This window comes from Megalobrama amblycephala, linkage group LG7 (assembly GCF_018812025.1).
Source record: "Megalobrama amblycephala isolate DHTTF-2021 linkage group LG7, ASM1881202v1, whole genome shotgun sequence".
Lineage (NCBI taxonomy): Eukaryota > Metazoa > Chordata > Actinopteri > Cypriniformes > Xenocyprididae > Megalobrama > Megalobrama amblycephala.
The window spans coordinates 40,813,430-40,828,194 of NC_063050.1; the positions used below are offsets into that span (position 1 = coordinate 40,813,430).

At 38.4% G+C, this 14,765-nt stretch overlaps 1 protein-coding gene across 11 annotated transcripts in view; it reads left to right on the forward strand.

The window, feature by feature from the left end:
• The window catches only part of fat1a (FAT atypical cadherin 1a), a 95,567-nt gene that overhangs the window by 55,069 nt on the left and 25,733 nt on the right, over positions 1-14,765 (forward strand). For all 11 annotated transcript variants that reach the window (XR_007185883.1, XR_007185881.1, XR_007185882.1 and 8 more), the window contains 3 exons: positions 8,768-9,043; positions 9,269-9,479; positions 10,189-14,259. Coding sequence is in view for 8 of the 11 variants with exons in the window: in XM_048197458.1 (XP_048053415.1) it covers positions 8,768-9,043; positions 9,269-9,479; positions 10,189-14,259 (4,558 nt within the window). In the remaining 3 variants the exon portion in view is untranslated. The remainder of the gene's footprint in view (positions 1-8,767; positions 9,044-9,268; positions 9,480-10,188; positions 14,260-14,765) is intronic.

Here is a 14,765-nt window from a genome sequence, read left to right on the forward strand (position 1 = left end):
TGTAGACATTTTTTGATGTCTAAAGGTTCCCTGAATGTTCTTCAAATACCTCACGTCACAACATGCTGGCAGACATTCCTTGGCCTGGCGGATGGAGAGTTTTTGGCCAGGGTTCCTGGAATCTTCCATTGTCTCATTCCTGGAGCGTGTGAGGAGGATGAAGCCGTCTGGCTCCCTGCTCTTTCATTTCGCTTCCCCTGACAGTCTCGCTCTTTTTCTTTAATTCTGTTGTATATTTATCTTAGGAGAACATTTAACCACACCTTTCAAAAATGTGAATTACAAAGTTGATTCTGCAAGGTTTTTCAAACTTATCAGTTTACTTTTACCTTTGCATTTGTTACAAATGAGATGAATGATGACACTTACTCAGCAAATGCCAAGTTATTTGCCAAAAAAAAAATGTTTTGGGGAAAGAAATAATTTGGACATTCAAATTTTGCTATATAAAGTTGCCTTTGAACCCATTTTATCTCTTTTGCATTAAAAATTGGATGACAGATGCCAACACTGTCTTGTATGGTTTGTGGGTAATTTTAACACTACTGAAATTAAATTTGTGTGAATAGAAAGTGCATAATGAACATTCTATAATCAAAGTATCTACTTGAATCAAAGAACACCAGCTGAGTCAGCTGATCAGTATATTTTATTGGTAACACTTTACAATAAGGTTCATTAGTTAACTACATTAGTTAACTTGAACAAATAATGAACTGCACTTATACAGCATTTATTAATCTGTTAATGCTAATTTCAACATTTACTAATACATTATTAAAATATTGTTAACATTAGTTAATGCACTGTGAACTAACATGAACTAAGAATGAACAACTGTATTCTCATTAACATTAATGAAGATGAGTAAATACAGTAACAAATGTATTGCTCATGGTTAGTTCATGTTAGTTAATCCATTAACTAATGTTTAACTAATGAACCTTATTGTAAAATGTTACAATTTTATTAAGGCGATTTAAAACATTAGACCATATATATCACTTTTGCTCTAAATACACTTTCCTATAAAACTAAATAGTACTAAATTAGTGAGACTATGGTGTATTTAAGAAACATTACTACTTTGAGGCATGTTTTTTTGTGAGTTAAATTGTTAATATAATGTAATTGGGGGAGAATGTAAATATCTGACCTTTTATATTTATTTTGATCGTATGATCTCATTATTTTCATGAATCCATTCATTTGTTTTTTTTTACCAGAATATTACCAGGATTTGTAGTAGTCATTATGATAACTCAGATTTGTGAGTTATGGCTGAAAGTGTAAAACACGTTGCCACTGGTCTTCCCTACATCATTTATATCACCTCTAAACTGGCCACGTAGTTCATGTGCCGATTTCCTGTTGGAGCATGAGTAAATCTTTGCATATGGCCCTAAAGAGGTCACTGAAGAGCGGGGCTCTCTGGATGAGGGCCGTGTTTTTGCCCTCACTCTTGTGAACAGAGCCTGCATTGTGAGTGGATCCCCAACCCCCCTCCCGGGATATGTTTAGGCAACACTGTCGGAACTCTCTTGTGATCAAGCAGACCACTGTGGCCAACGATACCACCGAACACATACATTCCTGCACGCAAAATTAACTGCCACAAATATCCTGAACTGAAGCCTACCCCTGCCCCCTCCATATCTCTCTCCCTCTTATTGACAAAATTTCCAAACGCAAAGGCAGTGATGTGACACTGAGTCCTTGCGCTGCAGCTCTTCAAAGCGTCTCTCGATCGGCCCTGCTTAATCTGAAACTATTGTTGGACCCTCAAACCTTTCAAGTTGAATCGGTTACAGTTGTCACATTCTCAGGGCACAGAGTGCAGACTTAGGTGCCCTGCATCTGGCTTTGGCTGGAGCTGCTTGTGCACATATTTTTTGGGGGTTTTGTGTTGGGTTTATCATGTTGATGTGGTGATTAATCATTACTGTTTGAGGTTCAGTTATGGATTCGTTGACCCATGACGACTGAGGCTTTGATAGTAAATTTTAATCAGGCTCTAAATTAGTGATTGCGTGTCTAATGTCAGTTTTGTCAGTTGATCTACTCCGTTTAATCCCCTGTAATAAAAACTGGTATTTCTTTTGTAAAGTCTGAAAATCTGTAGATCTTTTGTAAGTCTGAAAATCAACAGCAGACAAGAGCTTTTGGGTGATTCTCACAGCATGTGTGGATCATATTTCACCCCAATATCAAAAGGCAAAGAACATATATTTTTCTTACAAACAATTTATCCTACAAACAATTTATTTTCTTTAAGCCGCGCACACACTTAACGATTGTAACGGTTATGAATGTAAATTGATACTTATGACTGATCGTGCTCAAACGCGTCCAGTCAGAGCCAGTTGCGTTCAGTCTGCGATTACAGTCGGTGTTCAAATTCCATGTGTAAGTATATAAATCGGCTCCAGTCGAAGGAAACAATCGGTATGTGTGTTCAGTTCAGTCTTAGAATGTTTCAGCTAATCGTTAGGTGTGTCCCCGGCTTCATGCAAAATATTATATATTTTAATAGAAAATAGAATTAATTTTTTTCTTTCTTCTTTTTTGTGATGAAATGTTACCAGGACATATTCTGCTAACTGATACCATAAACAAAACTAAATTGCAGAATCTATAGCTTGTTTTAACTTTTTCCAGGTGTCTCAGTACTGCTTTAACAGTACTAGACTAGGGAAGACAGTTTGTTTTTCTTTTGCAGACGTCCTTGGTACATTAGATCACCCTGACAGGAGTTTTCAGCTTGCTGGCTAATTAGTAATGACAAAAGTCAGTTTATACTCAGCACTTTCTAATATCTCTGTAAACACTCAGGCAGGTGCTGGAAAGCAAACTAGACCAAACGAACAAATCGAGCAAATATTTGCCCTTAAAACATTAAAGAGGCGATATTAAGTGTTTGCCTGCAAGCTTTCATCTCGCCTTACAAAGCAAGAGAAAGATGGATGAGTAATATAACCCATTTGAAACTTGTTTCATCTTTGATTTCTACATTGACCGACTAATGAGTTTGGCTCCAAGAAGCACTTGTTTTGGAACAGCTGCATCTAAATAAAAGCAGGTTCCAAAGTCAATTTGAGCATGCGACCAAGGAAGTATATCTGCAACTTTATCATGTGCCGGTTGTGTTTGAAAGAAAACACAAACTTAAACAGATTACAGCTGGCAAGGAGGGGATTTTTATTTATTTGTTTGATTTATCTGTATGAATTCCGTTACCCTTGCAACCCATCAAATGCACGTTTTTAATCATAAATCTGCATTCAGGCTCCGCTTTTGCCTTTTGTATGTCTAGTGACCCTCTCCTGAAGCGATTAGCTCTCTTCTCCTCGTGGAGCCGCATATCTTTGTTTAAATCAAAGTCATGTGTATTCCACATGGGCTTGCCAGACCTTCTCCATGCTCTATTTTCATTGTTTTTACCATTTATCTCAACACTTTTTTTCTCTCTCTCTCTTTCACCCCAATCTCAACAAAAGCACCACATTTCAGACAGGCAATGAGGGATTATGATTATTTTGGAAGGGAAGAAAAGAATGCAGAGGGGGAGGAAAGTGTATGCTGGGTGTAATCCTATTTTAGGCCTTCTGAGTGAATGTGTAGCAGCTCTGTGTGTTTGCGACTGTGCCAAAGTCATTTTCTCTAAGACATGTCACATACAAAGAAATATGGGGATCTGGGTGAACAGTGCCCATTTCTGCCTATGATTTCTTACTCTTGTTTTAAGGGAATGCTCTTCAGAAAAAATATCCATCAGTAAAGTTTTCCTTTGATGGGCCCCACCGAGTGACACCCAATCAAAACTCATAAATTTGTGTACAATATATACAACTCTTTGGGGTTGGTAGGATTTTTTTTTTTTTATATTTTTGAATGAAGTCTCTTATGCATTTATTTGATGTGAATATTACAATTTAAAAACTGATTTCTATTTTAAGATGTTAAATCTAATAAATAGCGTGCATATACAGTCAAACCAAAAATGATTCAGACTCTAGATATATATTTTTTTATTATTTATTTTTTTTACTAGTGGGTGCAGGACACTTAGTTAATTTATGTAAGTGAGGATAGCAAAATAAAGTAAACTGTGACATAGTATACCCAAAAATTCTTCATACAGTGGACTACCAGTAAAGTTGATAAAAATTTGGGGCCAAAAATTATTCAGACACTTTGACCTGACCATGTTTTGCTTAAGTGTTATCTGACATAATTAAGATTATTTTTTTCTGACGGTTTAAACCGTGAGATCTTGTCATATTTTATTACCATTTTTTTAAAAACTATAATGAATAAACTGTAATAATGAATGAAATGTTCAAGGTGTCTGAATAAATTTTGATTTGTCTGTAATTGTGCTAGAGTTTTCAAGGTATGTGCATGCCTGTGATTCAATAACACCCTGATTGAGACAAACAAGGCATTGAGGCGACCACGAAAGGTCAAGCATTAGAGATTAGCTGAACAAATTGGGTTATGACTGCAAAACGGAACAATTTCCAAGAGACAAAAATGTGACCAATTTTAAAAAGCAATTTAGTCTGAAGTCTAAAATTAGATCTGTTGCTAAAAGTAGCGCTGGTATGTTCCATGTTAGAATTGCAGTGTGTGTGTGTATCTTTAGACTGGGTTAGAACATAAAGGCCCGCTTTCACAGACAGGGCTTAGCCTAAATTAGGATTAAGCCTTAGTTCAGTCAGGACATTTAAGTAGCTTTAAACGTACACTAGAAAAAAAAAAACATTACTGGTGTGCATCTTGAGACAAAACAATGGCACTGGCATATTTTAAGATATGTCAGTACAAGTTGGTTTCAGTTAAAACAGCTCAAACATGAATTTTAGTCTAGGTCTAGCTTAAGCCTTGTCTGTGAAACCAGGAGAATATAATAAATCTTAAGTTTTAACACAGTCTAAGAGATGTCCATGTGTGAGAGGTAATGCCTGTTTAAGTGGTAGGAGTCTATAACAGGAATTTCACTTCAATAGTAGGCTTCTGGAATAGCCACCCTTAGGGATCATCTGATGTGTGTGTATATATATCACGTTCACACATACATATCTTCATTTTCATATATAGTGTTACATTCCTTTTTGTTTTTCTCTCTCTATCTCTCTCTCTCTCTCTCTTGCTCTTACTTCTTATTGTGCCTTACTTCTGTTTCTCATCTTTCTGCTTTTCTGTCTTTCACACGCGCATCCTTCTTCATCTGTCATTCACACTATCTGATCTTTTTCTTTAATCACTCTCTCACTCACCACTTCCTCTCGAATAACTCCATCTGTCCTTCTTTCTCTATGTGTGTTAGACATTAGTGAAGCTCCTTTGAGTTTTTTCAACGTACATTTGCATCACAGTCGCAAAGCCTGTCGTTCTGCTTCTAAAGCATCATGGAAAGCAGGCAGGATATAAACAAATACAAGCTGCAACCTTCATCTATTTACACCGGTGCTTCAGTTGACTGTCTGTGCTGGCATGATTTACAAAAAACAAAAAAAGAGCCAGGCTGCCAGGGCCAGGGCCAGGTGGCATGTCTCCAGGGTAAGGTGTGAGAAAGAAGGCAAGAAAAGAGAGAAAAAGGCAATGATTTCTCTTCCTCGACCTTTGGCATTCGATAAAACCAAACATGTTCTTCAGGGACAGGGGACGTGCTGATGCTGTCAGGACAAGTGTGAGCATTGCCCACACTCACACCCACATGGGCTAATCTTGAGCTGAGAGCAAGTGGCAGCTAACAGCCAAGTGTATGTGTGTATATGTATATGTATATATAAATATATATTTATATATATACACACACACACACACACACATTTTATTTTGGGCTGCATCCATCAAATGTTGTTGAAATATATGTTCCAAAGTGAAACATTTAACATAGATGATGCCTTATGAAGTGTTTAAACTCATTACAAAAGCTTATTGTGAATCAGAATGTTTGACAAATAAAGTGTCTTATTTTATTGTGAATTATATTTTATATATTTAAGTTTGGGTTAAGCAAGAGTTGTTGTTGTTGTTTTTTAAGAAATTAATACTTTTATTCAGCAAGGATGCATTACATTTTTCAAAAGTGACAGTAAAGACTCTAAGATAAACGGTTTTTAACTGTGATGATAGTAAGAAATGTTTACTGTATTTTTGATCAAATAAATGCAGTCTTGGTGAGCATAAGGGACTTTTTTTAAAACCATAAAAAAATTGTGCCAACCCCCGAAACTTTTCAACAGTAGTGTATATGCTAGATAGATGTTAAATATATGGCAAATGTGTTTTGTGACGTTTATGATTTAGAGTAGACCTGGCAAGTACCTCACAGTAAGATATAAATTAGATTCAATATGCATTATTATATCATATTTCGATTGTGACTGAAACTGCAGCAAATGCTCAACAGAGACCAAACATTAGTACCAGTTTTACGTTTGTCTCGCTTTGCTTTTGTCTAGTACAATGCCTCATAAAAGAGGCTCTGACCTCATTGAGAAATGCCTTAAGAGATGCTTATTTCTAAGACCTGCTTCTTCAGTAACTGAGCTTTCGGAAATGTAATGAACTGTAATATATGAATTAGGAACTGGGATTATATGCACATACATAAAAATGTTGATAAAAGGATTGAATGTATTGTAATATATTGATATATCACTGTATTAGCACATAGGGTATATGAGAATCTGCTCTTGAAATATCTGTTTGTACACAAATATGATGCTAGAGCATCAGGCTTTCCAGACTATGCACTCTTTTACGGTTGCTTATCGGTAAATTCATTCAAGTTGTAACTCTGTGACGTACCAAAGCTGTCCCTCATATTCCAACTTTCACTCCTGTTCAGTCACTTGAAAACATATGTCACTAGAGGGACACATATGTCGCCAATCTATTCTAAGGATTCTGGTTTAAATCAGTGGATCCACTGAGCTGTAACCTTTTTTTGTTTGTGTGTTTAATGTAAAACAGCACCACCTGATGGCTGACTTGTTGAACTCTAATAATTCAATTCATTTCACCCTTTTGTTCTCCATCCTGGTTTTATAAAGGATGCCTGACTGTATAAACACAGCTCATTTAAGCACACACATTTTCAATCTATACTAGCAGCTCTGCTTGTGTTGAGTATGCAGCTCACTGTCCACTCACTTATCCACAACCAGAAACCAAATAGATGGATGGTTGACTTCGGGGAAAAAAAATAACTGAAAAAAAAAAGACGATAAATGAGTGCACACAGTTGGTCTGTGTGTTTTTGTGTCTCAGAATGACAGTTCATAAATTATTTTACTGCATTAGCCTATGCACAAGAAGTGTGTGGATTGAGTATTGCTGAAAAGTCAAAATGCTCATAAGTATGCAGTGAAATAACCTTGGCATTTCACTTGCTGTAGGACTTTAAACTGTTAATGAAACACATCCCAGTGAATTCACGATACAATCATTCCTAACCAAAGAAAATGTCAACATGCAATGTTATCACAACCAGCCACAACTCATTTGGATTCATGTCAGTTTGCTAACATTCATTACTGAATGTAAGTCATAAGTAACCAGGCATTTAAATTATTGTCTGAGTTAATACAGGTATTGATCCGGCCTATATTAAAGCAGCCATGATAGGAGTTCTGATTCCCTGAGGTATGAGACGGCAAACATAAATTAAGTGCAATGTCATGATGTCCAAATCTATGCCTTTTTATAAAATCAATAGTCCCTGTGTAGTCTGAACAACTAGTAGTTGACTAATCGGTCTTAAATATGCTCTATATTATTAGGCTGGTTATCATGTCAACTAAACATTGATCAGATGAGGTACCTGACAGATATTCTACAAATAGACTAAATTCGGTTAAGACTGATGTCATGTGTCACCATTTCAGGCTTCAAACTCTCTATCAAATCCCAAATATACATAGTGTTAATATACACTCATAGTGTGCTGTAGTATCCTAAACTTTATCTCCATACAGAAATTCAATATGTCACGACCTAACAACCAGATGACTTTTCATTCATATTTGCATAAATAGATCATAGTCCTCACAAACAATCAGATACTTACAGATTATGCACAACCTTGCTTACAGCAAGGTGATTTGAAATCTAGTAGTAATTGTCTAGAAATATATTGTTGAACATTTGTTACAAAAGCTGTGCTTTGATGGCTGTAGCCGCGGTGCTTTAAAGAGGAAAAATTTAGACAACCAACTTTGCTGAGAGGGTTTACCTGAGCTGACAGGCACAGAGATGTGAGGTTTTGTCTTTTAATTCATCCTTTTGAATGTATCAATACTAAAAACAGAGATAAATGTATATAAACTCACTAGTTAGACTGGCCTATCCTCGCTGTCTCGCTGATCTACCTCTATTTTTCATATATTAACAGTTTTGTTCTACTTTTTTGAAATGCTTAATGATTTTCAGCCTTGGTGAATTTGTATATGGGTGTGGTTTATGTTTTATATGGGTGTACATTTCGGACGTAGTCAGTCTCTCACTCTCTTCCTGTTGCCCTTCTTGCAGTGGTCTCTGTGAGCCAAATATTTTACTTGTTTAGTTTGTTATGGTTTTAACTATTCCTTATAGAATTTCAGTGATGTGATCAATGATCATAGTAATGTTAAAATTTAGTCTGAAATGTACTTGATATCATTATTGATGAAAAGAAATTGTTATACTGTAAATATATTTAACAAGGCCTTACAGTTTCTAAATTATTAACTTTAGCTTTTATTGTATGTTTTTACAGGTTCTTATTAAAGTGATTGATACCAACAACCATCGTCCTCAGTTCTCTAAGTCTAAGTATGAAGTGAATGTCCCTGAAGATACCCCACCTGAAACAGAGGTGTTACGGATTACAGCTACAGACCAGGATGAAAAGAACAAGCTTACCTTCACCCTCCTCAGCAGCACTGACCCATTCAGTCTACGCAAGTTCAGACTAGATCCTGGAACAGGAGTGTTGTACACTGCAGAGAGACTAGACCATGAAACCATGCACCAACATACACTAACTGTCATGGTAATTGATTTTTCTGTCTGATTTAGAAATGTTCAGCTAGTCAGCCATCCCTCAGGGTAAACTATCCTGGCAGTTTGTATATGAATTAATTCATTAGACATTGAGATGACTCTCCTAAGGGCTTGCAAGTGTTTGATGTGTTTCAGATAAGCAGGTAATTAAAGTGTTGAAATTACTGGAGAATTGCCTTTTTTTTTACCCTTTCCTCTGCCCTCCACACTGCAGGTACGAGATCAGGACATTCCTGTAAAGCGAAACCTGGTGCGTGTGATTGTGAATGTGCAGGACACCAATGACAATGCACCTTGGTTCTCTGGTTCACCATATGTGGGCCGTGTGTTTGAATCTGCTGCCATCGGCTCTGCTGTGCTTCAGGTCTCTGCTCTTGACAAAGACAAAGGCCAGAATGCTGAGATCATCTATAGCATTGAATCAGGTAATCCATCTGATTGATTTGATTGCTCTTGACTTTAATCCAATTTGTCTAGGAAACTACATATGTATACATGTATGAAATGTCTGACCATGGAAAAGGCAAGTAGAAACAGACTGTAAGTTTGAAAGCCTATCATGTCCTCTAAGTTTTAACATATTGTCGAGAGAACCAGAGGAGCGGCCCATGCTGGCCACTTAAGAGTTGAAAACGTGGGAGATGTTGAATGTGGCAGCCAAGGGTCCGGCAGTCCCACCAAACTGTGTGAGAGTTTTGAAAGTAGAGCATAGCACAGAAATGACTCCAAGTGGCCTTTTAAGAATGCACATATTTGAAATATCTGAGATTACAGAAGCTAATTGAAATGGTGTGTGTGTGTGTGTGTGTGTGTCTGTGTATGAACATTGTTTAGATCACATACTGACTGACGCTTAGGCAGCTGATTAGTCTAAGACAATACAGCCGCTTCCTTTCCTTGACTAACTACAAACTCAAATATTCAGTAAAAATAAAGCAAAACAAAAGGATTTATGCTTACAAAAGGATGTAATTTTTTAAACTTTGAATCAATGCATCCATGATTTTTTTCCCCCACTTAATTCTTTAATGCACAAAAAGTTTTACAACAAAGTTTTAAATTAATGAGTTCTAAAAATGAAAATCTAAACTTTTTGGCAAGTGAGTGATACATCTTTGTCATATTTCTTCCTAGGAAATGTTGCCAATTCATTTGCCATTGATCCTATCCTGGGCATCATCACTGTGGCAAAGGAGCTGGACCGTAGTAACAAGAACCATTTTGAGCTAACTGTGAAAGCCTCTGACAAAGGCATACCACCACTTAGTGCTACTGCCTCTGTTGACATAACTGTCACTATTTCTGACAATGCCATCCCTAAATTTTCAGAGAATGAGTTTTCTGCTGAGGTCAGCGAAACTGCTTTGCCTGGAGCCTTTGTAAGTTTGGTTAACGCCAACAGCCAATCATCAGTATTCTATCAGATCAAAGATGGAAATATGAATGGAGCATTTGACATCAACCCCAACTCTGGAGTGGTTGTGACCCATTCGGTTTTGGATTACGAGACTATTCCATCATACAAACTAACAATTCAGGGAACCAACATGGCCGGTCTGGCAAGTAACACTACTCTACTAATTCACTTGAAGGATGAGAATGATAATGCACCTGTATTCATTCAAGATGAGTTCACTGGAATGGTCAGCGAGTCTTCTCCAGTCAACAGTGTAGTCCTCACCAAAGACAACATACCACTTGTCATCCGTGCGTTAGACACTGACCGTGATGCTAACTCGAGGCTGGTCTATCAGATTGTTGAGCCATTTGCTCATAATTACTTTGCCATTGACTCTAGCACTGGTGCAGTTAGAACCATCAGCGAATTGGATTATGAGCAAAGATCTGTGTTTCGCTTTTCTGTTCAAGTCCACGATATGGGAATCCCCCGTCATTTTGCAGAGAAGGCTGCTAATGTGACTATTGAGATTCTGGACATCAATGATTGCCCTCCTCAGTTCAGCCAAGATCTATATGAAACCACAGTCTTAGTGCCAACTTTCAAAGGAGTGGAAGTGATCACAGTCAATGCCACAGATGCTGACTCTGGTCCAAATTCAAGGCTGTTTTACTCTATTGTTGAAGGCAATATTGGAGAGAAGTTTAAAATGGACCCAGTCACAGGGGTTATCACTATTCAAAATGTCACTCAGCTTAGAAGCAGGTATGAGCTCAGAGTGAGGGTTTCTGATGGCAGGTTTTCTAAAACAGCTTTAGTAAAAATAAATGTCAGAGAGAATAAGGAGAGTACTCTGAGGTTCACCCAAGAATCTTATAAGGCCTTTGTGCCAGAAAATTCCTTAGAGAAGAAGACTTTAGCTGTAATAGCTGCAGTGGGAAACCAAGTCAATGAACCTTTGTTTTATAGCATTCTGAACCCTGATAAAAGATTCACAATAAGCCGTACATCAGGAGTACTCTCCTCTACAGGCACACCCTTTAATCGAGAAGAGCAAGGCGTGTTTGATATTGTGGTCGAGGTGACCAGAGAAGACAAGTCATCCGATGTAGCCCATGTCCTCGTCACTGTGATAATTGAGGATGTCAATGACAACCCACCTGTGTTTGTCAATTTACCCTATCAGGCACTGGTGCAGGTTGACTCTGAGGTGGGTCACGTCATCACAAAAGTGACTGCCGTTGATGCTGATATTGACAGAAATTCCGAGATCAACTACCATCTCCAGGAGCCAAATGAGTTTGTTCAGATCAGCATAGATGGTGAAATGTCACTTACAAAGAAGCTTGAGAAAGACTCCCTTAACACTGAATTTGTAATCACCATTGTAGCCAGAGATGGAGGTGAACCAGCACTTTCCTCATCTGTTGAGGTGCCAATAATGGTTGTAAACAAAGCAATGCCTGTGTTTGAGAAAGCCTTCTACAGTCTGGAGATCCCAGAGAGCATACAGTTACTAACACCTATTGTACATATTCAGGCTAATGACTCAGAAGGCCCTAGAATAGTGTACACAATCACAGAAGGGGACCCTCTCAATCAGTTCTCCATCAATTTCAATACTGGCGTCATTCAGGTTGTAAAGCCGTTGGATTTCGAGACCCACCCAGCCTATAAACTTAGCGTAAGGGCCACTGACTCACTAACTGGTGCCAAAGCTGAAGTCTTTGTTGACATAATCTTGGAAGACGTTAATGACAACCCACCTGTGTTCTATACCAAATTGTACAATGCAAGTCTTTCAGAAGCATCAGTGATCGGGACGTCTGTATTGCAAGTCTCAGCTACAGATGCTGACACTGGTAACAACAAAGTGCTCTTTTACCAGATTGTTGAAGATAAAGACAAGAGCTCTTATTACTTTAGCATCGATCGTGACACGGGCACAATCTGGACAACTCAGATGCTTGACCATGAAGAAAAACCCTCACATAAACTGATAATTAGAGCAGTAGATGGTGGAGTGCCTGCCCTTTCCAGTGAGGTCATAGTGTTAATTGATGTAACAGACCTTAACGACAACGCTCCAGTGTTCTCACAGAAAGTCTATGAAGCTACGGTCAGTGAGCTGGCCCCCCGTGGCCACTTTGTCACCCAGGTTCAGGCTTCCGATGCTGACAACTCAGATAGTGGTAAACTTGATTTCTCCATTATATCAGGAAATGAAGGGCAAAACTTTGCTATAGATCCAAAGACTGGGGCTATAGTCATATCAAACCACCGGAAACCCCACATGGAGTCTCTCTATAACATCAATGTGTCCGTATCAGATGGTGTATTCAGAAACTCAGCTATTGTGAAGGTCAGTGTTATTAGTGCTAACTTCCACAATCCTACCTTCAACCAGGTGGATTACGTGGTTGAGCTTCTTGAGAACTCACCAGTTGGAACAATGGTGGCTGAGGCTCAAGCGACAGATGAAGACTCTGGCACATATGGAAGACTCACCTACCATATAGTCAATGACATTGCTAAAGACAAGTTCTCAATCTCTGAGAATGGAGAGATTTTTACTTTGGAGAGTCTTGACAGAGAGAACACATTGGAGAAAGTGATTCCAATTTCTTTAATTGCTAAAGATGGTGGTGGCAAAGTTGGCTTCTGCACTGTAAATGTGATCTTAACGGATATCAATGATAATGCTCCACAGTTCAGAGCTACTGATTACAGAGTTAATGTTGTTTCTGACGTGCCAAGAGGAACAACCATACTTAAGATTGCAGCGTCCGACATGGATGAAGGTAGTAATGCAGACATCACCTATTCTATTGAAGCGGACACAGATAATGTTGAGGAGAATTTTGAAATCCACCAGTTCAGTGGTGTCATTGTAACAAAGGAAAGCCTCATTGGATTGGAGAACCAGCAATACACGTTTCTTGTGCGAGCAAAAGATGGTGGAAATCCTACCAAGTCCTCTGTTGTTCCCGTCTATGTCAGGATTCTTGCTCCCGAGGTCCCAGTGCCAAAGTTCATAGAGTCCCACTACAGATTTGCCATAGATGAAGATCTTCCTCTTGGTTCAGAAATAGATGTCATTCAGGTCGAAAGTGATCAGCCAATCTTTTACAGCCTGGTGAAAGGGAATACTCCTGAGAGCAACCAGGATGAGGTATTTGTGGTTGACCCCAACTCAGGATCTTTGAAGCTAGAGAAGAATCTTGACCACGAGAGCACCAAATGGTATCAGCTAACCCTACAAGCACAAAGCGAATATGATGGTAGTAAAGTTGTCTCCGCTGTGGATATTAGTATCCAGGTCAAAGATGTCAATGACAATCGACCGCTCTTTGAATCAAACCCTTATGAAGCTTTCGTTGTGGAGAATCTCCCAGGTGGCACTTCTGTTATACAGGTAAAGGCCACAGACCTGGACTCAGGCACTAATGGCCATGTGGTTTACAATCTCGATCCCAACCAAGAGACAAGGGACATCGCAGAATTGTTTGCCATCAACAGTGAAACTGGATGGATTACCACATTAAAGGAACTTGACCGTGAGAAGACAAATAAGTACACTGTTTCAGTCTTAGCCACCGACCGTGGAGACAAAGAACAGATGATGGCCAGTACCAAGGTGGATGTCACAGTGGTAGATGTGAATGACAACCCACCAAAGTTCACAGCAGAGATCTATAAGGGCACAGTAAGCGAAGATGACCCACCTGGTGGGGTCATTGCCATTCTTAGCACTACAGACCTGGACACAGAGGACAATAATAAGCAAATCAGCTACTTTATCACAGGTTAGTCTAATGTTGATTTTGTACTTCTATTTTAATTTTAGCAGTTGCATGCCACCATTATTATTTGAGTTGAATTTAAAAGGATAGTTTAAATTTACTAGTTTACAATGGAATAATTTATAGTACAAGCAATTCATAATCTATGGGAAGCCATTCAAAGCTAAAGCAAAATATTCTATGAAGTGCGATCAAATTGTCACATTCTAAGGGATTTCTGTGTAAAGAATACCTAGATACCAAAGAGATTCTAAATTGAAAACTGGATAATTTTCCCAATGACACTTTTGAAACAAAGTGGGAATGTTTCAGCTCTGGTGATAGTTAATTAGCGCAAACATCGAAGCCAAGCTGGAGATGAGATGAGCCCTTCCTGGCACAGAAAACAGTCTCATTACATCCACTCGTCTTCGCCTGATCATAGAGTGATGACAGAAATTGGCATAACAAGTCACACTGCCACTTATTTACATAGACGCTTTGTGTTACTGTTGTGAAGTCCAAGCAAA